Source organism: Danio rerio, chromosome 2 (genome assembly GCF_052040795.2).
Source record: "Danio rerio strain M-AB ecotype USA chromosome 2, GRCz13ab, whole genome shotgun sequence".
In the NCBI taxonomy this organism is placed as follows: domain Eukaryota; kingdom Metazoa; phylum Chordata; class Actinopteri; order Cypriniformes; family Danionidae; genus Danio; species Danio rerio.
In genome coordinates this window covers 43,594,677-43,622,090 of record NC_141022.1, presented here as the reverse complement: position 1 = coordinate 43,622,090, position 27,414 = coordinate 43,594,677, and the positions used below count along the sequence as shown (strand labels likewise).

The following is a 27,414-nucleotide window of genomic DNA, read 5'->3' as shown; positions in this document are numbered from 1 at the left end:
TAGAAATGTGTTGAAAAAAATCTTCTCTCCGTTAAACAGAAATTGGGGGGAGGGGGGTACTAATTTCAATGTCAACAGTATATATAGTGTGTAAATTCACACTATTGACTTTATTCTTCAATGCGGAAGTGCGCTCATATTTGTGATTGTTTTAGAACTTTATATTATATTATATTATATTATATTATATTATATTATATTATATTATATTATATTATATTATATTATATTATATTATATTATGTTATATTATATTATATTATATTATATTATATAATATTATATTATATTATATTATTCATTTATACTTATACAGACAAAGCAGAATAATATAATAATATTAGTTCCCAAATTTCACTCCTATATAGTAAGATTAGTCTTATAATAGCGTGATAAACTTTTATTCATGTTTTAGTTTTAATTTAATTCGACTTTTTTAATGCACCTGCTGTATATAAAATGCATTAAATAACATCATTAGAGTTAGATGATGATCAGAACGTCTCCAGCTCAACATCTACCCACCATCTGCGGAAGAGCAGTTAAAATAATCAACAGCATCTTCCACACTTCCACACTCGCTATAAAGTAACTACTAGGGTAAAAAGAACTTTATCGTGTACAGGGCTTTTAATAGGGGAGATTATGGACCCCTGTGGTTCATGAAGGTACTGCAGGGGTCAGTGGACATTTTACACACACACACACACACACACACACACACACACACACACACACACACACACACACACACACACACACACACACACACACACACACAAACAAACAACTCCTGCCAGAGATGTTTCCAACTCCTGTATTGAACTGTACAGAACAACATGAGGATATTGATGAGGATTCGCGTCATGTAACATTTTTTGTCACATACATTTAAATGTAATTTTTTATTTATACTGTAGAAGTCTGTTCTGTTGCATCTTTTGTCTTGATCAGTGATCACACTTACTCAAATGAACTGCATTAATCAGAATCAGAACTTAATTGCAGAATATTATACAACTGAGAGTCAATTTGAGACCCTGAGTGAGCTGTGAATTCCTGAGGGTTCAAAAACATGTAAATACTGAGAAAATTGCCTTTAAATTACAAAATGTCATAATATTCTAATGATTTTGGCCATAAGATAAAAAGTATATTTTTATGCAGTATATTTTTATGTTCTCACAAATATACCTGTGCAACTTAAGATAATATATATATATATATATATATATATATATATATATATATATATATATATATATATATATATATATATATATATATATATATATATATATATATATATATATATGTATATATATATATATATATATATATATATATATATATGTATATATATATATATATATATATATATATATATATATATATATATATATATATATATAAAACAATGCAAGGTCCCACCATGCTTTTCAAATCTTTAAATGAATGAAGTTTACAGTGCAGATAAAAAGTTAGCAACATTTTTAACAACAATTAAATTTTTCATATCAAAAACCATAAACAAAACTAACCAATGACAAAACTAGGCATGGGATGATAACCATTTTTAAGGTTTACCGCAGTTTGGAAAAGTCAAGGTTTTAAAACCGCCAAAATTTACAACTGCATCTCCAGCAGAAAATATATCCAAATATGCTGTTTTAATTTATAAAGAAATCAGTATTTTTGAAACTAATGAAGACAGCAGAAGTCAGTGATTTATTTGAATTATTTTGTGTTTACTGTTCCAAAATATTATGAATCTTTTTATTTATCTATTTAAAAATAATATATTTTAGAGCACAATACCGTGATATCGTGAAACCGTGATATTTTTATCCAAGGTTATCATACCGTTTGAATATTATACAGGTCCATGCCTAGACAAAACCATTTAAAATCATCATGTTTTTCCTTTAACACATCTCTTTCCTGATCTTTTTCATTTGACCTCTTTTTGGGCATTTGCAGTTGTTTGTGAGTTCTTTTGCTTACTCGTCAGCTTTGTTGTTGCCACTCTGCTGTTTAGTGGCATTTCTGCTGTTGCCATTGGATCTTCTCCTCCTTTGCGTTCGTCTACTGAAGCTCCCTCTAAAGCTTCAGGATCCAGCCCTCAATTTCCTCTGTTCTTCCTTCACCTTCCGCATGGCACTCTTTGTCCAGTTACTTTCAGGTTTAGAACAGAGCGTCTTCCCAGCGACCATCTGGAACCTATAAATATGGATACTTATTAGTGCTCATTATGATTTAGTTTTCATCTCTTTTTATGGACAGAGTAATTTCATATTACAATGATTATCAATTAAGAAGAAGGCAGCCTCTTGTTAGTTTACTTACAACACTGCTCTTATCAGACACAATACTTCAGTTTGTATTCTGTTGTTCAATATTTTGTCCAAATGCGGTCTTCAGTTTGAGGCAACAACTCACTGGAGGTCCATCTGTAAATAGAAACACAATACAGACAAATAAAAAGCTACGGTTAGTCTGTGTTTCATACTTTACGTTGATTGAGAGTTTCTGTATGTTATTTCTCTCTCTTATTCAGGGCAAGGTGTACACCAAACCAATTCAAGCTAAACACTCAACCACATTAACACCAGCTTTAACTTCACTCTTTGTTTATCTCACATTAATTTACCTGCAAACATGCTCATGGACCTGAAAATGACCAGCAAAACACAAGCTGTGAAAATCTGTCCAGTCATGTCGATTCATCAAACTAGTTTGATCAGCAAGATGTGACGATTTTAATAGGGGAAGGAAACCACCTATCTGCCTACCTGCTTGGCGTTGTAGCATTTGTCACAAGTGTTGCTGTCCAGTGGAAAAGATGACTTAATATAATATAAACTGTGATGACAAATCTCCACTAATCAAAGTGATAAATGGATAAAAAATGACCAGCATGGGAATGGAAATCATTATTTATTTTGCGTATGTGTGAAATTTGAGTGGTGAAATTCAATCATTTCCTTTTAAATTGCAGTGAGCAGAAGTTCTCCTGCCAGTTTTCGTTCACCTTCAAGTTGGTCATTTAAAGAGAGGGGTCTACAGACCTGTTGCAGGATGCAATCTGAGCTGCATCCAATGCTACTGTAGATGCAATTATTTTTTTGTTGTTGTTGCTAGGTTTTTGGGGTGTTATAGTTCTTTATTTCACTAGTCCAATTGTAATTTGCGGTATTACAACTACAAAAAGATCAACTTGCGCTAGCCAATCAGCTTTCTGTTATTAAACTCAGTGCGCGCGGCGAATGTGACGTTATCGCTGTTTGAGGAAGTTCGCTTTGAGTGCACGTGACATGATTTCGGCTGGCAGAGTATGCAGTTATTTCACTGACAAATGTCGTAAGCGCAGTTTTATAAGTCGGGAGCGCTGTAATACGAGAGAGCGAATCTCTGCTCACACGCCGGTTTCCTCTGTTCGTGGACAAAACTGCTCGCGACCTCTCAAAACACTGGCTGCTCACGTGCGAATGATCTGCTCTCACTCCGTCGGACTCTGTTCGTGCTTTTGCTCTCCAGAGATGCTTCAGCATACTGTAGTATTAAGAATAGTGAACTGATAAAATGAAATAGTGTAGTTTTACTACAGTAAAGTGTGGTGAATTGTAGAATAATATACCCTATATTGTAAAAAAAAACTAAAGTACTGGGTAGTTTGTTTATAATACACTTGTTGTGTTACCATAGCAACTATAGTATTACCACAACAGATAAATTGAAGCACTTTACTGTACTTTACAAAACACTGTACAGCAGACACTAGTTCACTTTATTTTAGTGATAAAATGGGATTGATAGTGCCATTTATTTGAAGAGTGAATAGTACAGTAGGCTATAATACCTTTATTACCCTATAATACCTGTTACATTTCTGCTTGTGTTAGTTATATTTAAGTATTGTTGTTTTTTTTTTTATTAGTATGCACCTTATGGATGATTAGGCAAGGCAAGTTTATTTATATAGCACATTTCGTACACAGTGGCAATTTAAAGTGCTTTACATAAACAAGAATAAAAGAAACAAGTAAAATAAAAATAAAAACAAATAATAAAAAACTTTAAAAATCATAAAAAAAAACATAAAAACAGGTAAAATGTGATATAAAAGAATGAAAAAGAAGAGAAAAACACAATAGTGCAATCTGTCGGAAGCACAATATAATAAATGTTTTTAAAATAAAACTATTATCTGTGTCTTTAAGTGTTTGAAACTGGAACTATCTCATCATATAACATACAGCCAAAAATGTGATGTTTTATTAGATTAAACATGTAATATGGAAATCTATTTTAGTATTTTGGTTATTGGTAAGAAATAGTGTACTAATATAAATCATCAAAAAAGCACGAAAGGAAGAGGGAACAGCGTACTGAGAGCGCGCAAGGAAATGTGTGCGTGAGCAGTGCGTATTTGAGAGTGAGAAATTTTGCATGTGAGCAGCGTAATATATTTGAGAGCTCGCACGCAGTTTTGTCCACAAACAAGGGAAATCGGTGCATGAGAAAAGAGATTCGCTCGCTCGTATTACATGAATGCACTCTTGACTTGTAATACTGCGCTCACAACATTTGTCAGTGAAATAACGCCATAGCGGAGCTAATGAAATTTTTTAAGACTCGCGAACAGTTCGCGCGGTGCCGCATTTGATTTGAGTTGAATATGAAACACTTTGAAGAGATTTTGTCTGAAACAGGTACGTCTGTCTGTACTGACATCTTTATGATTCGTCATTGTGTGATCATAGGGAGAACCAGATGACCAATAATTCTTGGCTAGAAATTGCAACAGCCATGGGAAAGGAGGAAAGTGTTTGTAAAACTTTTAACAACCGTATCCCTCAGGTTTTTCCAAACAAAAAAAAGGGGCCCCCAAAAACATCTTCAATGATAATGATTTTCTTTTTATTCGTCTGATTTTACTTTGTTTTTTTTGACCACCCCCTGTCATTTAAAAAAAATATCTCAATGGCGAATGCGTCAAGTATAAAAGCCTCATCGGTTTTGTGAGGTGTGCGATGCGGCGCCAGGCGAAAGTATAAATCAGCGTTAAGATGTTTTTTTTTTTCTTTCTGTAGTTCAATGGTGTATTTAACCTGTCTTTAGTACTGTTCAATTTAAATACATTTATTTTACCCCTAATTTTGTGCTTTTACATTTTCTCTCGCATGTTTTTGATATTGCAATATAGGTCTTAAATTTAATGCTTAATGGTCTTAAAAAGGTCTTAAAAAGTCTTAAATTTGACATCATGTTATCTGCAGAGACCCTGTCTCAGCTTGCACAATAAAGACTGCATCCAGATACTATTGCACTTAAATTGATCATGTTAACCAAAAGTAAGCTGTTTTTGAAAGTTAATTGAGCTGTGCTTTATTCAACTTGCTATTCACAATTAAAAAAATAAAATAAAAAAAAAACATTTTACTAACGTGATAACAGCATTATTTCCCAGATATGGGTTGCGGCTGAAAGGGCATCTGCTGCGTAAAAACTTGCTGGATAAGTTGGCGGTTCATTCCAGATTAATGAAGAGACTAAGCCGACAAGAAAAGCCGACAAGAAAATGAATGAATGAATGGATAACAGCATTAAGTTTTCACTCTTTTAAAAATTGACCTTTACTGACTAGACTTTAAGACGTTGACCAAAGTTTTGGCCTAGAAGACCTTTGCACTGTTTTTTTTTCAACTGTTTCTCAAAACAAGAACAAATATGCCAACAAAAACATTATTAAAAATAATTTTGTTTTTATTTTGATTCACTGAACACAAAAAAACAAAAACAAAAACACAGCAATAGATAAATTATACAAAATTAGTTAAATGCAGAGTAATAAACAAATACAATGGAAGTCAGTGGGTACCACCATCATTTTTTTTAGATACTGTATCTCAAATAAGTTTTGAACAAGTCAAGGGTGAGTAGATGATGACTAAATTCTCATTTTTGAGTGAATTATTCCTTTAATATGTGTACATCACCAGTTAGTTACTTTTAAATGAACACATTTATTTTAATTGATTGAATTATGACAAAAATATACAAAACTCAAATCACTAGACAAAAAGGAATGAAAATGCCATGACAAAACAGAGAATGAAGAATGCTTGTTCAGCACTTCAGCTTCAGCTTTTCTAACAAAATACATTTTAAGCCTGTTTAATACAAAAGTGTATTGCTTTTTTTTCCTTCTTTAAACAAAAGTAATTGTTGGTGTTGGTCTCTGGTCCAAATGTGTTGATTTTTGAGCTGGTCTCTGGTTCAAATGTGTTGATTTTTGAGCTGGTCTCTGGTCCAAATGTGTTGATGTTTGAGCTGGTCTCTGGTTCAAATGTGTTGATTATGGTCACTGTTGGTTGTACAGCTGTGCTGGTATCACTGTGTGTTCCTGGTATTTTGTGTGTCGCTGTTGTAGTTTGGATTGAATTTGTATAGCACTGAAGGGCTTTTTTGAGAGCTGGTGTCGGACTCAATTGCTGAATTACTTTCTTAGCCCAGTCACTATTTGGATCTGAACAAATAACTCTGTTTTTCTTGGTGTAGAATCTGAAAAACATACATAATTGAAGTATCCACCCATTTATTTTTGAACTGAGTAAAATGCCAAATAATAATATAACATGATGACTTGAAATTACCTGACAGCTTTGATAGAACATAGTGGAATTTCTTGTATGCTATAACCTACAATATTAAAAGCCGGTATTCTGATATTTTTCACAGTAAGACAGCAGCCTGGTGGACTTGTATTACCTGTTGGAAAAGCACATGATAGTATTGAGACGAGTAATCATTATCAGTGTTACCAGTGTTACAATCATAACCAGCTACTTTTGAAAGTATTGTATTAAAATTTTGAGTTACTCCCCAAAAAAGTAATTAGTTGTGTTACTTAGGTACTTTATATGGTAAGTATGGGGACCCAAAACAACTCTATGGGTGTTAATTTCAACACTTTGAAAGTGTCTCATGGGGTCCACTCAAAACAGAGTTAAATCAACACTTTCAAAAGGGTTGGCACATTGACACTGAAGTTAGGGTTAATTTTAACTCTGGGCAGAGTTAAAAATGTAACTATATTTAACATCACCTGGTGTAAAATAAATGTTATGGTGTTCGGTGTAATTTTTTTACTACAATATATTGTTATTTTATTCAACTCTCTTGAGTGTAAATATGGTAAAAAGGTAAAATAGACTGTAAATTACAAAAAAAAAAAAACATTTTATTTGAAAACATTCACCACTTCAACAATTCTTTCAGTTTTTAAAATGCAACAAAATGTCAAATATGCTTTAAATGTTTTGTTAGTACAGACATTATCAACAAAATATGTATGAACAGTGCTCGAAAAGGCTGTTTCAGTCCTTTGGTCCAAACTTAGTGTTTCATCAGAGCAATTTGAAAGTTCAATATAGCGTCACTCCTAGGTTTCTTCTGACCAAATAGTTTTCTTCAGAAAATTACATTTTAAACAACTTGGGTTGCAAATCTTTCACTTCTGGTGTTTCCTTGTTCCTCCATATCAAACACAGCAGTTTAAAAGAAGGTATAAATGCTGAAACTTGTGTGAAAACAAACTGGAGCTAGGAAATCTCATCAAGCATGTCCTGTGAATGAAGTGCTTCCCAGCCACAGGATGACCTTTTTATCCATGACGATGTAGTAGCTGCTGATCGCTCGTCTGGTGGTTCCTGATACACGGATATAGGGTGATGCTCATCTAAGAACTCTTCAAGATTCCAGCATGACTAAGAAAAATTTTTGAAAACAAATTGCAATCAAATTCTATGATATATTTAAAAGAACATTTAAAGTAAATGAAACATAAAAGAAATCTAAAGAAATGTCCAGAATCCTCAATTTAACACAACACTTGAAGCAAAATTTAGAGGAGCTTAAAATTCTATAGTGTGATATTGACCTTTTCTCTAACAATTATTGACTTTAAAAAGTTACTTTTAATGACATTTCTAATAGTTTGAAATGAAACTTTATATGATCTGGGTTTGGTTGGTGTATATTATGGTACAAAAACTTTGTAATAAACTGCATGAACACTTTCTGTCTGTTTATGGACTTAATTCCCTCTATATTATTTCTTACACAATATAATATTAAAAACTACACAAACGTCAAAAAAGTCAAATAAAAGTTTCAACATCAATAATTGACCAAGTGGAGATTAATGCTGCAATTTGTACACAATTAAAAACAGTAAATAAACAAAAACAAAACATAAATTATGAATTTCAGAAACTGTTCTTCATATATATATATATATATATATATATATATATATATATATATATATATATATATATATATATATATATATATATATTTTATTTTATTTTTTTTGCAACCTGTGTGTGTGTGTATGTGTGTGCGTGTGCGTGCGTGCGTGCGTGTGTGTGCGTTCGTGTGCGCACGTGTGTGTTTCTTTAACAGATTCAACTTGTTAGGGCCTTTCAGGTCTAGTATTGACGCCACCTTTCCTGGAGTCTATCAGATGTTTCAGGTCCAAATAGAATCTAAAATATTAGGATACGCAGAAGAGGAAAAGTGCAAAGCAAAGAGCAAAACATTATTTAAGGAACAGTTCACCCACAATGCAAAACGTATCACCTTCATGTCATTTGTTATTCTCTAATGTTCTAATACCCTCAGCTTATTGTAAAACAAATACAAAACTTTATCAAACATACCTTCATTATTATCACCACTAATGACCAAGAAGGTGTGCTTGATCCTTCCACCAACTCTGGAAATACACCATCTCAATCAGTCTCTAATCAACCACCATCACAGGGTCTTGAATTATTGTATGGAGAACTGTGGCTGTTAAAAAAACAACACATTAGTATCTAACACATATGCATAACCTTCAGATTAAAAAAAAAAGAGAGATGAACATCAAAGTATGCCTTGCATATTTTCACATATATTTTGATTCAGATGTTGATTATTGATAATAAATCTACAAATCAAACCTGTATCATCATTAGGCTGCTAAAATATAAATCAGTTGATTAATTTTACAGACAGGTGGCTGTTTACAACGCATTAAATTGCCTTTGATAAAACGGAAATGTTGTGTACACATGCTAAGTTTAGCCTATAGTTAAGCACAATATCATGCGGGAGAAGCTTGACTAAGATGTTCCTGACTACAGAACTTGCCTAACTTACTAACGTCAGACATACCAGGTTGGGAAAAGTAATTTTCGGGGGATACAGCGTTGATTTGCGGGAGGTAGCGGGAAAGATGGGTACCTGAAGAGCGGTGGGGTAAGTTGCGCACGACGTACCTGAAGAGCTGAAAGGGATGCGGTGGAGAGGGGTGTGCAAAGTGGTTAATGACTCCGTGGGAGACGCGCGATTTCCGGGAGATTATCATTCATTTGTGGGCATCTACTTGGGCATCTGGGAGTCTCTATGCATTTGCGGGATAACGTTAGTCCCGCAGCTTCCGGGAGACTTCTGTAACGTATACGTCTGTAAGTGCAAACGCGGTCATTTAAACGCAATAATGTTAACATTCCGACTTTAATGGTTGTCAACACTTAATATAATTCAAGCGTAACGTACGTTATTACACGAGTCTATGGACTAACGTTACATGGACGGCCACGAATGACCCAGTTTAAAAGGGCCGCGGTGTTTGAAATAACCAAATTAACATACATGAATAACAAACAATCATATTTTTAGTCAGGAAGCCCTTTACAAGTAAGCATATGTTGATTTACTCACCAGATATGTTTCAGAAACTCTCCAAAGCTCATGTAAACCGTCCTGTGTTGCCGTTAGCATCCGGGCAGAGTAACGTTAGGCTAGACGGCTCTGGGGATTCCCTCGCTAGTTTAGAGCAGGTTTAGAGCACTTCGAATTAAAGGAGAAGTGTCGATTTTACAAATGGGTAACAACGCACAAAATGGCATTAAGCGTGACAGAAATGTGTTAAACATGTATATTTGATGGTTTTATGCAAAATGTATGCGTGAGCATATATAAAAACATTCTTAAAAAGAAGTCAATAATGCAGTTAAGCTAGATACACAAACGACCAACTACAGTTTAAAAGTTTAAAAATTGTCACTCCATTCTAAAGTTATTAACTTAACAATATATTTACAACTGTATTTCCTTAGAGAAAATCAGTAAATACCAACATTTAGGTAGTTTGACTCACCAGCTGCTGCTCTAAAACTCAGATAGAAAATGGCGTCAGGAAAATTCTTCAGTGACTGGGGCTGCATGAGTTCCCAGATGTTGGAAATAACACCACGAAGTGTTGAATAGATAACCGAGAATCTAACTGATGAATTTGCTGTGTTGAATACTTACTTTTGATTTACTTTTTCATTACTTACCTTTACATTACTTACTTGAACTATTTTTTTTTAACAGAGGAGCTCTGTAATTAATAATGCACTGTATAACCTACACCTTTATTTACCTTAAAAAAACACATTTAAAAAATAATAGTGTATGATAATGGTATCTTCGAAGAACTTTCTGACTCCAGAGCTTTATGTCTCGTATTTACAGATTATTCAAAGTTTAAAGCAATGTGTTTGCTACTTTTGTACTTTTTGTATTATTGGATAAGTAAAATCAATGTCCATTAAGACATTCCCCTTTTTCATTTACTTCGATGCATTAAAATTATTGAGAACATCTTCATCGCTGAAATGTAAACCTGTGGCCTGCCATCTTTATTTCTGTCAGTTCACATGGAAAGTACATTTTCTCATTTAGTGCATTATTCAACTTGACTACGCTATTTTATTTTTAACAATTTATTTTTTAAAAGCGAATTTATTAAATTCTATAGTAACTAATTATTTTTTTAAAGTAACTTAAATTTTATTACTTATTTTTAAAGTAATGTATTACTTTACTCATTGCTTAGAAAATTAATATAATTATGTAATTAATGGTACTTGTAATGCACTACCCTTATAGCTGATTGTTCCATTAACTGATCTACACACAATGAAAGACATTGGAGCCAAAACATGTAATTTTATCTTCAGAAATGAAATGGTCGTATCTCACCATAGACTTGTTGTTCATTGCCAAAAATCACCCACTGTATAGAAAAAAGAAAAGCAGCAAACTGGTTGAACTTCATCTTATTCTGTTGCTCACTTTTGCGAATGTGAAACAATGGAGGAAAAATCCAAACTTTTTATCAATTAAAGTTACTTTGAAACTGACTGCTGTTACTCAAAGAAAGAAATAGATATACAGAGAACCTGTAAATTGAAGTTGTAAGTGAGAGCTTTGGTAGCACTTCCTTCCTTTATAAGCCAGAGCAGTATACCATCTTCATGGTTAAAAATAAATACACAGATTGTGTGTGTGCTTCTGAGACAAATGAGAACTGTAACAGCAAAAACAACAACAACAACAACAATAACAACAACAATAATAATAAAAATAATAATTTTCTGCAAAAGAACATCACATAATACACCTTGTGTCTCTTATTTATAAATAATTTTTTATTTTTATGTTGTAATCTTTTTTTATTTAATGACTTATTTTCGATGCCTTATTATAACATAGCATTTTAAATATTCTTTGGAATTAGAGTAATCAGAAGTTCTACTGTTAGTTCTTACAGGCCTTCATTTTGGTCAGGTAAAGAGAGAGGTGGTGCAGGTGCAATCTGATCTGCATGCAAGTTTATATATATATATATATATATATATATATATATATATATATATATATATATATATATATATATATATATATATATATATATATATATATATATATATATATATTTATTGGCTCACCTAACCCCTCCAAAAACTCTACCTCTCACAGTTACGTCACTAGCTGCACTAAGTGCATTGTATCTGACATTGCTGAGATATGCAATCTCAGCTTGCAACATAAAGGCTGTATCCAGATACTATTGCACTTAAATTCCTGATGTTGACCAAATGAAAGCTGTTTTTGAAAGTGACTTGAGCTGTGCTTTATTCAGGTGCACTATTCACAATAAAAAGTGTCCAGAATTTTACTAATGTGATCAAAGCTTTAAGTTTTTACTCTTTTAAAAATTGACCTTCACTGACCAGACTTTGACTATAGTTTTGGCTTAGAATACCCTTGCACTGTTTTATGTATATATATTCATTCATTTATTTATTTTCTTGTTGGCTTAGTCCCTTTATTAATCTGGGGTCGCCACACCGGTCGCCAACTCATCCAGCAAGTTTTTACGCAGAGGATGCCCTTCCAGCCGCAACCCATCTATGGGAAACATCCAAAAACACATTTACACACACACTCATACACTTCACAGCAAAATATGGGGACCCAAAACAACTCTATGGGTGTTAATTTCAACACTTTGAAAGTGTCTCATGGGGTCCACTCAAAACAGAGTTAAATCAACACTTTCAAAAGGGTTGGCACATTGACACCGAAGTAAGGATTAATTTTAACTCTGGGCAGAGTTAAAAATGTAACTATATTTAACACCGCCTGGTGTAATATATTGTTATTTTATTCAACTCTCTTGAGTGTAAATATGGTAAAAGGTCAAATAGACTGTAAATTACAAAAGAAAAAACATTTTATTTGAACTTCACCACTTCAACAATTCATTCAGTTTTTAAAATGCAACAGTGTCAAATATGCTTTAAATGTTTTATTAGTACAGACAGTATCAACAAAATATGTATGACCAGTGCTCAAAAAGGCTGTTTCAGTCCTTTGGTCCAAACTTAGTGTTTCATCAGAGCAATTTGAAAGTTCAGTATATCATCACTCATAGTTTTCTTTTGAACGCATAGTTTTCTTCTGAAATTACATTTTAAACAACTTGGGTTGCAAATCTTTCACTTCTGGTGTTTCCTTGTTCCTTCCCAGCCACAGGGTGACCTTTTTATCCATGACGATGTAGTAGCTGATCGTTCGTCTGGTGGTTCCTGATACACGGATATAGGGTGATGCTCATCTAAGAACTCTTTAAGATTCCAGCATGACTAAGAAAAATTTTTGAAAACAAATTGCAATCAAATTCTATGATATATTTAAAAACATTTAAAGTAAATAAAACATTCAAGAAATCTAAACTCACCTTTTGAAAATCTACATGATGATCCACAACTTGACTCTCCCAGCTGGTTGAGGTGACAGGATATGGAAAAGTAGAAAAAAAAACACATACATCACTGTTGGATCTCCAAAAACAATTAGGTTAACCACTATGACCAGAACTGGAAAAACAGGCAGCTGTCTGTCCAGAATCCTGAATTTAACACAACACTTGGAGCAAAATTTAGAAAAGCTTAAAATCTTTTATATCATTTAGTGATGCTGACTTCCCCAAAATATTGGCCACAGTGTAAAAAATATTCATAAACTAAGTTTTCTGTAAGGGTGTGTGTGTGTGTGTGTGTGTGTGTGTGTGTGTGTGTGTGTGTGTGTGCGTGTGTGTGTGTGTGTGTGTGTGTGTATGTGTGTGTTTCTTTACCAGATTCAACTTGTTAGGCTCTTTCAGGTACAGTATTGACGCCACCTTTCCTGGAGTCTAGCAGATGTTTCAGGTCCAAATATAATCTAAAATATAAGGATAAGCAGAAGAGGAAAAGTGCAAAGCAAAGAGCAAAACATTATTTAAGTAACAGTTCACCCACAATACAAAACTTATCACCTTCATGTCATTCGTTATTCTTTAATGCTCTAATACCCTCTCAGCTTATTGTGAAACAAATACAAAACTTTATCAAACATACCTTCATTATTATCACCACATATGACCAAGAAGGTGTGCTTGGTCATTTCACCAACTCTGGAAATACACCATCCGTCTCTAATCAGCCACCGTCACAGAGTCTTGTGTTATTATATAGAGTACTGTGGCTGTTAAAAAACAACAAAAAATTAGTATCTAACACATATGCATAACCTTCAGATAAAAAAAGAGAGAAGAACATCACAAAGTATGCCTCACACTTTTTCAGATATCTTTTGATTCAGATGTTGATTATTGATAATAAATCTACAAATCAAACCTGTATCATCATTAGGCTGCTCAAATATGAATTGTTGATTAATTTTACAGACAGGTGGCTGTTTACAACGCACTAAATTGTCTTTAATAAAACGGAAATGTTGTGTACAGTACATGCTAAGTTTAGCCTATAACGTTAGTTTTAAGCACAATATCATGCGGGAGAAAAAGCTTGACTAAGATGTTCCTGACTACAGAAATAGCCTAACTTACTAACGTCAGACATCCCGAGTTGGGAAAAGTCATTTTCGGGGGATACAGAGTTGATTTGCGGGAGGTAGCGGGAGAGATCAGTGACTGTAAAAAATATGGACGACGCGACAGCCCCTTTTCCCATTGAACGCCTTGAGGGCAAAACGCCTGCTTGACGGGCACAAACTGTCGCAAAAGACTGCTGAAATTGGAGCCTTGACATGCGCAGAAGGATTGTCTAATGGAGCCAGAGGAGGAGCCGCGAAAATGAGCGGAGTCGAGCTTCCAACCAAACGCTTTATGTAAAATCAACCACGCCCCCCGAACTCCTCAGCATGCGTTTGCTGTCATATCAACACAAATGGATGTAATAACGTTAACAAATATGAGAGTTTTATACATTTAATCGCGCAAGCTCCAGGCCGCAGCGCACATATCCTACTCGCGGCGTCGCGGGCTGATTCCAGCTCGCATGCAGCAGCGCCGGCTCTCTCGGCCGCCGCGTCTGGCTCGATTGACTCGGGCTGGAATCGGACGGGCAGTGAGTCCAGGCATCCGGAGTAGGTCCAGCAGAGGTAGTCAGTCTGAGCTCTGAGCGGTAAGTCTCCGGCAGGCTAGAATCTAGCTAGAACTGGCTCGAGTGTATTTTGCTATCTGGGTGGTTAGGCGTGTATCAGCAAACTAATAAAGCCCGAAAAAAGCCCTGACCTTAGCGAATAAACAGTGTTCCACCAGGATCATGTATGTCAGAAACGTTCGAGGTTACTAAAGTAACCCTTCGTTCCCCGAGGAGGGGAACAGAAGCACTATAAGTGGATTTGATTGTAAAATCCACGCATTGGGAGGTTCGGTTCAGAAGCTACTCGTCTGAAAGAGTATTGAACGGGCCAATTAAGAATGAATTGGCAGCGCAAGCCTGCGCAGGTGAGCGGCATAAGCAATCAACTGAGTATATAAGCTCACCTGGCGCCAGCAGACGCTATCCTTTTTAAGCTGAAGAGACTTTCAACAGCTAAGGGACAGTCATTATGGCGACGGAGTATAGTGCTTCCGTTCCCCTCCTCGGGGAACGAAGGGTTACTTTAGTAACCTCGAACGTTCCCCTTCGGGGGGAACTTCAGCACTATAAGTGGATTTGATTGTAAAATCCACGCATTGGGAGCCCATTGAAAGCGCCATAATGACTGCACCTTACCAACACCCCCGATGAGGAGATAGTCAAGCAAGCGTGACGCACCCACATCATGGGGGGCGCGGTCCTCCAACGTGTCCCTGGCCCTAATTTATCCTACTTCAACAGAAGTTTTACGGATTTATATATATTTTTTGGGAAGTCGTGAGCATCTAGATAATTCTAGGAAAATACGACAGTACGTTGGGAAGCGTGCAATCCCGATAGGGAGGACGCTGCGGAGGCCATCCGTTACCCAAGGGGGGATAGATGGCAGAATTTACATATGGACTAGCGCTAAAAAGGGGGAGTACGCATAGCAAAAGAGTGGTTAGCGGGGAGGGAAGACACGGGTCCGCCCAGGGGGGGGACTTAACCGTGGCGGAATAAGCATATGGGATCGCCTAGTGGGGATCACGCATAGCAGGCACCTTTAGCCAAAACGCGGGCTGACCAGCGGGCAGACCTACAACGTAGTGGGCCAGCAAGTGACTCCTCCGCTGAGTCAGTGCTGGGGGCCACGGAGGAATCTGCAGGGCTCACCTGACGGGGAACTTTACTGACAGATAAAAAGGCGCACATATCTCCGTGTTAGGGAAAATGGCGCAGCAAGCGTGTTTCAACACCCTACCGAATTGTTTCCTCAATCACCAAGGGTTACCTAATACCCTTGAGGAAACCGGCTCCACTCGCAGATTGTAAAACCTTGCAAATGTGTTGGGTGTCACCCAGCCCGCAGCTCTACAGATGTCTGTTAGAGGGGCGCCGCGTGCGCGCGCTAGAGAGGATGCGAAGCTCCGAGTGGAGTGCGCACGCGCTCTCGGGGGACGCGGCTCATCTCGGCTCTGATAGTGTAAGAAAGGCATCCACAATCTAGTGGGAACTTATTTCGGTACGGCACTTCCCTGCTGCCGACCGCTATAACAGACGAAGAGCTGCTCAGATGATCTAAACTCTGAGTGCGGTCCGGATAATACGCAAAACGCGAACTGGACAATAAAGAAGGGCTGGGTCTGCCTCCTCCGAGGGCAGCGCTTGCAGGCTCACTACCTCGTATTAAAACGGAGTGGTAGGAACCTTGGGCACATATCGCGGGCGGGGTCTCAGGACGTGAGAGAAGCCAGCCCAATTACAGGCACGAGTCACTGACCGAAAAATGCCTCCGGGTCCCCGACCCTCTAATCGATATCAACGCGACCAGCAGAGCTGTCTTCAGGGACAGAAAGATACTGAGTCGAGGATCGAAGGGATTTGACGCGGCTTGTGTAGCGAGGGCGAGATCCTAAGAGGGCATGAGAGGGGGCGGGGTGGATTAATTCGCTTAACGCCCCTGAGGAACCGGATGATGAGGTTATGCGTTCCCACGGTGCTGCCAGCCACCGCGTTATGAGAGCGGAGATGGCAGCCACGTAACCTTGAGTGTGGAGGGCGACAGCCTGCTCTCCAACTTCTCTCGGCGTAAAGAAAGCACAACGCTGATCAGGCAAATTACGGGGGTCTTCTCAGCGAGAGACACACCATTCAGTGAATAGACTTCACGTCAGGGCATAGGCGCGCTCGGGGAGGGGGCTCTAGCCCGAGTGACGGTATTAGCCACCGCAATCGGAGGTTACCTAAGTCTTCCTCGCGTCTAAAAATCTCTTCAAAGATCGGCGAGGGTGCCAGGTGGTGCCCTGTCCCTGAGAGAGTAGGTGCTCTCTCGAAGGGACTGCCAGGGGAGGGCTATCGCGAGGGAGAGCTCTGACATCCAGGTCCGGTTGAGCCAGAGGGGCGCAACCAGCAACCTGTTCCTCGTCCTCCCTGACCTTGCACAGTAACTGCGCGAGCAGGCTCACTGGGGGAAACGCGTATTTGCACGTGCCCCGAGGCCAGCTGTAAGCCAGTGCATCCGTGCCGAGAGCACTCGGTCAGGGAAAGAACAACTGGCAATGAGCGATCTCGGGGGAAGCAACAGATCGATCTGGGCTTCCCCGAATCGCGCCAATATCAGCTGAACAGACACGGGGTGGAGTCTCCATTCTCCAGGACCAAGGCTGCCGTGAGAGCGCATCGGCTGCACGGTTGAGCTTGCCTGAATATGAATGGCGTGCAGCGATTTCAGCCGCGGATGACTCCAGAGGAGCAGACGGCGGGCGAGCTGAGACATGCGGCGAGAGCGCATACCCCCTATACGGCTGATATACGCCACCGCCGCCGTACTGTCCATCCTGACCAGCACGTGTTGCCGCTCCAGCACCGGAAAAAAACGGTGGAGAGCGAGGAACACTGCCAACAGCTCCAGGCGATATGCCAATGCAAATGGGTACCTTTCCACGCAGCCGCATACCCGCAACGCACAGCCCCCCAGCCCGTGTTGGAAGCGTCTGCTGAAACGACAACAAGACTGGACGCCTGTTCTAGAGACACCCAGGCCTGTAGGAACGAGGGGTCGCTCCAAGGGCTGAGGGCGCGGCGACACAGCGCAGTAACAGAGACTCGGTGTGCGCGCGCGTGCCATGCGCGTCTGGGGACTCGATCGTGATCAGCCAGTGCTGAAGTGGTCTCATATAGAATAATCCGAGCGGCATGAAGCGGCTGCGGATGCCATATGCCCCAGGAGCCTCTGAAATAGTTTCAGTGGGACCACTGTTTTACTGTCGAGCTCTCTCAGACAGTACAGCATCAGCTGAGCGCGCTCTCTGGAGAGGCGCGCTGCCATGGTGACCGAGTCCAACTCCAGCCAGAGAGAAGAGATCCTCTGCACGGGGGCGAGTTTGCTCTTTTCTCGGTTGACCTGAAACCCCCACAGGTGGAAGTGCCAGAGCACTTTGTCTCTGTGCATAATCAACTGCTCCGAGAGAGGGCAAAAATCAGCCAGTCGTAAAGAAATCGAGTATGCAGATGAGGACCCGCGGAGACAGAGAGAGCCCGAAGGGGAGGGCTTTGTATTGCCAAGCTCGACCTTCAAACGCAAACCGCAGAAAGTGTCGGTGGCGAGGAAGAGTGGAGACATGGAAATACGCGTCCATCAGGTCTAATGCTGCAGACCAACCCAGAGGACGAACGCACCAGAGGATGCGCTTCTGCGTGAGCATTCTGAACGGCAGCTTGTGCAGGCAGCGGTTCAAAACGCGCAGATCTAGGATTGGCCGTGACCCACCGCTCTTTTTGGGCACGATGAAGTGTGGGCTGTAAAACCCGCTCTCCATCTCGGCTGGAGGGAGCGGCTCGATTGCATCCTTCGCCAGGAGGACAGCAATCTCCTCTCGCAAGACAGGGGCGGACAGGGGGCTGACCCTGGTGAATACACACCCGTGACTTGGGGGGCCGTTTTGCGAACTGAATCGCATAGCCGAGTCTGATTGTGCGTATGAGCCACCGCGAAGAGCTGGCCCGCGCTAACCAGGCAGGCAGAGCTCTCGCTAATGGACTCATCGCTACAATCGCTGACGTACCAGCAGTGGGGCAGCGCGGAGTGGGTGTGCTGATCCGGGAAGCTCGCGGGTCCCACGGAAAAGCTGGAGGTGAGATATTTGCTCTCACTCCAAACCCGAGCTCCGGAGGGGAGGCTCGAGGGGTGGGAGAAAGGAGACCGTCCTCCCAGCGCTCGTGAGCCACTGGCGAAACGCACCGAATCTGCAAGCTAGAAAGCATAGCGTCCCAGACTGGCAGATTTCGGGCTGTCACATCTGGGGAAGTGAAAAGTGCCCTTTCATAATGTTTTCATGGCAGTAAAAAGTGCCGTTGGAAATGGGGCCCCGCCCTCCAGCGGGGAAAGAGCAAGTTCCCTCTTCTCCAGATGGCCTGTCCCAGGGGCGCTTCGCGGTCCGTTGCCGGACTTAGCGGCGTTCTGGGCAGGGGGGCTGCCTGCTTCCGAGGTGCCCGACGCGCTCGCTTCGCCGGAGGCGTGTGCGGGGGCGGAGCAGCTCTCGTAGGCGGGCGCCTTCGGCGAGGAGCAGGTATGAATGGCACGGCGGGCGGAGCGGGCTACGGACCGCCGATAAGACATCACCCACCAACTGCTCTCTCACCGCCTTGAATTCCTGGGTGAATTCACAGACAGTGTCGCCGAACCTGGCTGGGGATATGGGGAAGTCAAGAAAGCGGACTTTGTCGACTTTGCGCATATCAGCCAGGGGTGGCGCTCCTGGACCACTAATGTGGACATCGTCCTCCCCAACGCACACGCAGCGGACTCAGTAGTCCGAAGAGCTAAGTCGGCGGCGGTGCGAAGCTCGTAAGCCTGGGTTGGACCCACCCTCGTGCAGCTCGGCCAGCGCCTGCGCTTGGTAGCGCTGGTAGGTGGCTATCGCATGCAAGGCGGAAGCAGCCTGGCCCGCAGCTATGTAAGCTCTAGCTCCGAGGGAGGTAGATAACTTACAGGCTTTGGATGGGAGACGAGGCGGACCCCGCCAAGAAGAGGCGCCGCACGGATTTACCGCCATCGCGCACTCAACCTGAGGAATCGCCACATACCCCCTGGCTGTTTCACCGTCAAGAGTGGTTAGGGTGGAGGAACACGCAGCACGAGCAGAAAAAAGTGCTTTACAAGACCGCGTAAGCCTACTGTGCACCTCCGGGAAGAAGGGAACGCCCCTCTAGAAGCAGCCCGGGAAAGCACGGCTAACATGTCCGTTTCAGGATCCGTAGTGACAGCGCTCACCAGCCCGAAGGGGGCGAGCGGGTCTGGATCATCATCGGACAATGAAAACCCACCCTCCGATGCCGCGGTGGACATCTGGTCTCCGGTGTCATCGGGCGTAAGGGCTACCATCTGTTAGACGGATCGCTTCCCCCGCCCGAAGCTTGGATGGAGCGCTTAGAGGAGCGGGAGGTCCGTGGGCCCGTGGGCGACGGATTATCTCTCGCTGAAACCCTCAGATCTGCCCGAGTGCCCGCTGCAGAGCAGGGGACAACTGGGGTGGTTCGCCCTTTTGCAAAGGCTAACCGCGATCTTGCGCAACAGTCATGGCATCGCAATGACGACATGAACTGCCCGCGAGCAGCGCATTAACATGCTGGACCCCCAGACATGTAACGCAGTGCCCGCGCCCATCATCCGAGGACAGGAAACCACCGCATCCAGAAACGCACAGTCGGAGCGCCGTCCTGATAAGGACGTGCTGCACGACTGTGTTGCTCTTTCTGTGAAGTTTGCAACTTTATACGCACCGCTCTGGAGGACCGGACCCAAAGAATGCCAGGCAAGGGAGAAACCCAGCTCGACCGTCTACCACTGCGTGTACACACTCTGGACCGGGAGAATGCTCTCGTTCGCTCAGAATCGCTGGTCACAGCAGGAGGAACCCTCATCGACTCGATCAGAAAGTCTCTGAAGCGAAAAGGATAGCGTCTGCTGGCGCTAGGTGAGCTTATATACTCAGTTGATTGCTTATGCCGCTCACCTGCGCAGGCTTGCGCTGCCAATTCATTCTTAATTGGCCCGTTCAATACTCTTTCAGACGAGTAGCTTCTGAACCGAACCTCCCAATGCGTGGATTTTACAATCAAATCCACTTATAGTGCTGAAGTTCCCCCCGAAGGGGAACTATAGTTTACTGCTGAACTCATTTTGTCATGGTAAAATACAGAAATCGAAAAATAACACTTCAGTCTTCTGCCGAAGCTCAGACGCGCTGCTTTGAGAAACTGTCAATCACAGCTGTCAATCACGATGACACGCCCAGCATTAAATTACTGCTAAAAACAAACTGTTTACAAAAATGAAGATCTGCACCTATTTCAGCACAATAACCAGTGCCTTAATCGACCAGAACCATCTTTCGGGACATTTTATTGCAAGTGTAATACATTTTTTTTATTTGGGCTCAAGTCTCCTTCATTAACACGGAGGAGGCGGGCTTTATGACTTGTACTGCAGCCAGCCCCCAGGGGGCGATCTAACCGCCGAGACCTTCACTCAAACGCAGGCTTGCGGCACACTTGGGAGAGATGAGTACCTGAAGAGCAGGGGGTGACTTGCGCGCGACGTACCTGAAGAGCTGGGAGGGACGCCGTGAAGAGGGGTGTGCAGTTTAATGACCGGGCGGGAGACGCGCGATTTCCGGGAGATTATCATTCATTTGCGGGCATCTACTTGGGCATCTGGGAGTCTCTGTGCATTTGCGGGATAACGTTAACGTTAGTCCCGCAACTTCCGGGAGACTTCTGTAACGTTAAATGTCTGAGAAAGTGCAAACGCAGTCATTTAATGACATTAATGTTAACATTCTGACTTTAATGGTTGTCAACACTTAATATAATTCAAGTACGTTATCACACGAGTCTATGGACTAACGGTATATGGACGGCTACGAATGACCCAGTTTAAAAGGGGCGGCGGTGTTTAAAATAACCAAATTAATATGCACGAAAAACAAACAATCATATGTTTTAGTCAGGAAGCCTTTTACAAGTAAGCATATGTTCATTTACTCACCAGATATGTTTTAGGACGGTTTCCATAAGCTCTGGAGAGTTTCTGTGTCGCCGTTAGCATCCGGGCAGAGTAGGCTAGGCGCTCCGGGGATTCCCTCGCTACTTTGCTTCGAATTAAAGGAGAAGTGTCGATTTTATTTTACAGATGGGTAACAATGCTCAAAATGGCTTTAAGCGTGACAGAAATGTGTTGAACATGTACTTTTGATGTTTTTATGCACTATGTATGCGTGAGCATATAAGTTATAAAAACATTCTCGAAAAGAAGTGAATAGTAATGCAGTTAAGCTAGATAAACAAACGAACATGAATGAACCGCAGAAGTTTAAAATTGTCACTCCATTCTAAAGTTATTAACTTAACAATATGTTTACAACTGTATTTCCTTAAAGAAAATCAGTAAATACCAACATTTAGGTAGTTTGACTCACCAGTTGCTGTTCTAAACCTCAGATGGAAAATGGCGTCTGGAAAATTCTTCAGTGACTGCGGCTGCATGAATTCCCGGATGTTGGAAATAACACCACCAAGTGTTGAAAAGATAACTCCTTGATTTCGCACTGAATAAAATAAATTCTAACTCTTATTATATTCATTTATCAAAATCTAACTCTTTAACGTCAACACTTTACTCTGAAATGCTTCAACACATAGAATTTAACTCTGATGAATTTGCGGACAATTTAGCCTACCCAATTCACCTGTACCAGCGACCCAGCGACCTTCTTGCTGTGAGGCGACAGCACTACCTACTGCGCCACTGCTTCGCCATATATATATATATATATATATATATATATATATATATATATATATATATATATATATATATATATATATATATATATTGATTCACTGAACAAAAAAACACAATAGAAGAATTATACAAAATTAGTTAAAAGGATAGTTAATCCAGATATGTGCTTATTATTATTTTCTCCTTAGTTTTAAACTTTTTTGAGTTTATTTCTTGTTTTAAAACAAAAGAAAATATTTTGAATAATTCTGGTTGCTGGGATCCTTCGACTAGCATAGAAGAAAAGTACATGGTAGGAGATACCACCATTTTTCTAAATACCTTAAATAGATTTTGAACAAGTCAAGGGTGAGTAAATGATGTCTGAATTTTTTGTTTTGAGGTGAACTATCCCTTTAATATGTTTACATCCCCAGTTTTTTTTTTTTTTTTTTTTTACATAAATACATTTATTTTAATTAATTGAATTATGAAAACAATACAAAACTGAATTCACCACACAAAAAAGGAATGGAAATACCATGGCAAAACTAATGGTCTGAGAGAAGCTAAAATGCTGACTTTTCACTACTTTTATCACATGATTCACTCATTATAGTTAGATGTCATTCATTTATCCTGGTATTTTCGTTATGTAGACATCAAAAGTTTAAATTGTTAAGCTTTTCCAGCAAAATAAGCTTAAAGTCGGTTTATTGCAATTGTAATTGCTTTTTTTCCCACCTTTAAACAATAGTAATTGTTGTTGTCTTTATTTGCGTCATCTACTTCAGATAACAATGTTACTGATGTTGCCAAAGACACCTGTTTCTCTGCCACCTTGGACAAATGATTCTGCTTGGACAAAATCGTCACTTCCTGATTAACTGGTGCTAAATATCAATAGTAAAAACTGCATTTACTGCAGTAGGAGAAGCTGCATCAAATGTTTTTAGTTTTTGTATTTGACTATTTCACCCCTACTCCTTTGTTTGGAATGGTTTGCTCTGCCATTATCGGACTGTTGTTATTAACATTATAAGATTAAAGAAAAATGGGTCTCATAGTGGCGCAGTGGGTAGCACGATCACCTCACAGCAAGAAGGTCGCTGGTTCAAGCCCCGACTGGGTCAGTTGGCATTTCTGTGTGGAGTTTGCATGCTCTCCTTGTGTTCGCATGGGTTTTCTCCAGTTCATTCTGCTGAGGTGACCCCAGATTAATAAAGGGACTAAGCCAAAAAGAAAATGAATGAAGAAAGAAAGAAAAAAAAAGAATGAGAAAGAAAGAATGATCGAACCAACCAACAAACCAATAAACGAACCAACAAACAAACAATTTATTTATTTTGACATTATGTACTAGAATTCAGTAAACATAATAAACTAGAGCATAACCCGAGTCAATTTATTGGCTGACTGATTTCCTGAAAACTGGCCTGCCATTTTGGTTTCTGTCAGTTCAAACAGGAAGCCCATTCTCTCACTGAGTGCATGATTCAACTTGACTACATAAATTTTAGCTATTTTAAAAAAAAAAGCTAATTAAGGTAAAACGTTACTCACATTACATGTTTAAAAATGTAACTGAAATATTATCACTTATATTTTAAAGTAAAGCATTACTTTCACATTACTTGTAATGTTACTCTCAACATTGATAATTTCATTAACTGAATAAGATTAACACATACATGTATGTACTCTCTCTCTCATAAAGATATCATATCAGCACAAGTTCTACATTTCAGTCGAATGAAAGTCATTGTGGCCAAAACACGTTTTTTTGTTGTTGTTTTAGGTCATGAAAATTTACTTGAAAGTCTTGAAAAAATTGTGGAAAAGTCATGGAATTTAGTAATAAAATGTGTATGAACCCTGATATTGTCACTTGTTTACTTTTTGAACTTTTGCTCACAGCTTTGATCATGTTTTTAAAACGTACAAAGTTAAAAACACAAACTTTATTGTGTTCATATCAGTACTGCACTTTACGCACATGGCCCACTTCTCGATATCAAAAAAATGCCAGAACAGATCAAAGTCCCACAATGCATTTCAAATCCTTAAATAAATAAACAAAAAACATTCACAAGTATGTAAAGCTATTAGTTACTCAAAAATATTAGTTTTACAATGCAAACAAAATGTCAACAACAATTTCATTTTTCATATCTTACAAAAAACCATAAACAAAACTGGCCAATGGCGAAACCATTTAAAATTACCATTTTTTTTCCTTTGATCTTTTTTATTTGACTTCCTTTTGGGCTTTTGCAGTTGTTTGTGAGTTCTTTTGTTTAGTCGTCTGCATTTTTGTGAGCAGCACTCTGCTATTTAGTGGCATTTCTGCTGTTGTCATTGGATCTTCTCTTCCTTTGCATCCGTCCACTGAAGCTCCCTCTACAGCTTCAGGAATCTGTCCTCTGAGCTTCCTCTGTTCCTCATCCACCTTCCACATGGCACTCTTTGTCCAGCTACTTTCAGGATCAGAACAGAGCGTCTTCCCAGCGACCGTCTGGAATCTATAAATAGAGGGTGATACTTTCTTATTAGTGCTCATTATTATTTGATTTGGCTGTTGTCATCACTTATTATGCACCTAAAGTAACTTCATATTACAATGATTGTCAACGAAGGAGTCTCTTGCTCCTGTATTTTACTTACAAGACTGCTCTTATCGGACACAAATCTTCAGTTTGTATCCTGTAGTTCAATATTTTGTCCAAATGCAGTTTTCTGTCTCTAAGTCTGAGGCAACAACTCATTGGAGGTCCATCTGTAGATTCAAACATAAAACAGACAAATTAAAAGCTACGGTTAGTCTGTGTTTCATACTTCACGTTGATTGGAAGTTCCTGTATGTTATTTCTCTCTCCTATTCAGGGCAAGGTGTACACCAAACCACTCGAGCTAAACACTCAACCACATTAACACCACCTTTAACTTCACTCTCTGTTTATCTCATATAAATGTACCTGCGAACACGCTGATGGACCCCAAAATGACCACCAAAACACAAGCTGTGAAAATCTGTCTGGTCATGTTGATTCATCAAACTAGTCTGATCAACAAGATGTGACAGTATTATTATATGGGGAAGAAACCACCCATCTGCCTACCTGCTTGACGTTGTAGTACTTGTGGTCACAAGTGATGTCCAGTGGAAAAGATGCCTTTGAGCTGGTAATTGATTTACACACAGACTAGAATAAAAGCTGTGATGACAAATCTTCACTAATCAAAGTGATTAACAGATAAAAAATGACCAGCATGGGAACAGAAATCATTATTTATTTTGCATACATGTGAAATTTCAGTGGTGAAATTAGAGTAATTTCTTTTGGAATTAGAGTGATCAGAAGTTCTACTGTCAGTTTTTACTCATCGGTCACTTTATTCACAAAATAAGAGCCAAATATATTACTAAGGTGACCACAGTTTTAGATTTTCACTCTTTTAAAAATTGACCTTTACTAACTAGACTTATTGAAATATATATATATATATATATATATATATATATATACACACACACACACACATATATATATATATATATATATATATATTTTTTTTTTTTTTTTATAGCACCAACCTAACCATACTTTTATTTGTGGTTAGTTGGGGGCTCAGTGGAAGACATGACTTGAAAGGGGCTTTAGGTGCAGACAGACTATATTCATGAACAGAGTAGGGTAAAAGTCATCAAAGTCATAAATAAATCCCCAGTGGTCTGAGTGATGGAACATGCCGTTGGAGGGATTTTAATTTTCAGTTCTTCTGTATTCTTTGTGTCCAAAAAAAGCTCCCTACCCACTACATCAGGTGTTGGACACTCTTTATTAATGTCCAAATTCTCAATGAATAATTTCATCACTGCATCATTTCCCAAAATCCAGTGCATGGCTAACCACAAGGGTCAACTCGAGGACATTGACGGATAACATTATAATAAATAGTGTATCGATTGTCCATATACTTGTGTAGGTTGTTCAACATGAATATTATTTTTTATATTTATTAATTTATGGTTATTTTAGATTTAGATTTTACACAGTAGTGTTTTTTTTTTTAAATAATTCAAACAATATAAATTCGACAAGCAGGTTGTCTTTGTTTGCAAATAATAATAAATGAGACAAAACAATCAGGGAATTAGATTCAGAATTAGAGTTAGTAAGCTTAACTTGACATATTACTGATAATAAAATGAAATCATTGTGAAGAGGAGGCGGAAACATTATATACATTTTAACAATTAAAGTCAAAAATCGAAATGTCGAAATCAAACTGTTTTCTTCTGTGTAGTCAGATAAAGTGTTTATTTTTTTATTTTTTATTATTTTTTTTTTTGTGGTGGTGGTGAAGCCAACAATCCTAATATAAAACATTTCATAGCATTAGAAAACTTGAAAACACACACAGTCCTATTTTGTTTGACTGTCTATGTAATCTTAACATGCTCTGAAACAATGTTTTTTTAGGGTCTTAAACTGCTTCTTTCAACTTCTCCTAAACTCCCTTAAAGGCATGTAATTTCTCTCGGCTGCCATCTTTGAAACGCATCTCGGGCAGTATGCTCAGACATTTTTTTGAATGCGAAAACATCAAATTCTCAAAAACTGTGTGCCAAACATATGATTAAATGTCTTATTTTGAATCACCAATACAATGAAATAACAACTGTCTCTTTAGTTTTGCTTATATTTGAGTTACACAAGATTACACAGCATTTTTTTGTTTGCCCTATGCATATGCGCACTTGAAGGGAATGAGATCATGCCACCAACATCCTGTATGGCTGTTTCCGTTTACGTGTTGAACATTTTCATCCTG

At 39.3% G+C, this 27,414-nt stretch overlaps 1 protein-coding gene, 1 long non-coding RNA gene and 1 other non-coding gene across 5 annotated transcripts in view; 1 reads left to right on the top strand and 2 right to left on the bottom strand.

The window, feature by feature from the left end:
- The window catches only part of LOC141378654 (uncharacterized), a 62,152-nt gene that overhangs the window by 18,738 nt on the left and 16,000 nt on the right, over positions 1-27,414 (top strand). The gene's annotated exons all lie outside the window — the stretch shown is intronic.
- On the bottom strand, positions 1,895-25,961 carry LOC147846445 (monocyte chemotactic protein 1B). Of its 2 annotated transcripts, XM_087241232.1 has the most exons (4): positions 25,554-25,961; positions 25,243-25,354; positions 24,983-25,100; positions 1,895-2,106 (listed from the first exon to the last, which is right to left on the bottom strand). In XM_087241232.1, exons 1-4 carry the CDS (start codon positions 25,618-25,620, stop codon positions 2,101-2,103), a joined length of 303 nt encoding a protein of 100 aa, XP_087097358.1. In that variant the 5' UTR covers positions 25,621-25,961; the 3' UTR covers positions 1,895-2,100. The 2 variants fall into 2 exon arrangements, with proteins under 2 accessions (XP_087097358.1, XP_087097357.1); XM_087241231.1 differs by lacking the exon at positions 1,895-2,106 and having other exon boundaries at positions 23,893-25,100; positions 25,554-25,641.
- On the bottom strand, positions 13,127-13,873 carry LOC147846446 (uncharacterized). Its single transcript, XR_015478825.1, has 3 exons — positions 13,785-13,873; positions 13,523-13,608; positions 13,127-13,169 (listed from the first exon to the last, which is right to left on the bottom strand). It is a non-coding gene; the product is annotated as an uncharacterized LOC147846446 (long non-coding RNA).

Coding starts and splice junctions, on each gene's coding strand:
- LOC147846445 (XM_087241231.1), bottom strand. CDS start 25,620: ATGACCAGACAGATTTTCACAGCTTGTGTTTTGGTGGTCATTTTGGGG. Junction 25,355..25,553: donor GTCCATCAGCGTGTTCGCAG/GTACATTTATAT, acceptor TTGAATCTACAG/ATGGACCTCCAATGAGTTGT. Junction 25,101..25,242: donor TGTCCGATAAGAGCAGTCTT/GTAAGTAAAATA, acceptor CTCTATTTATAG/ATTCCAGACGGTCGCTGGGA.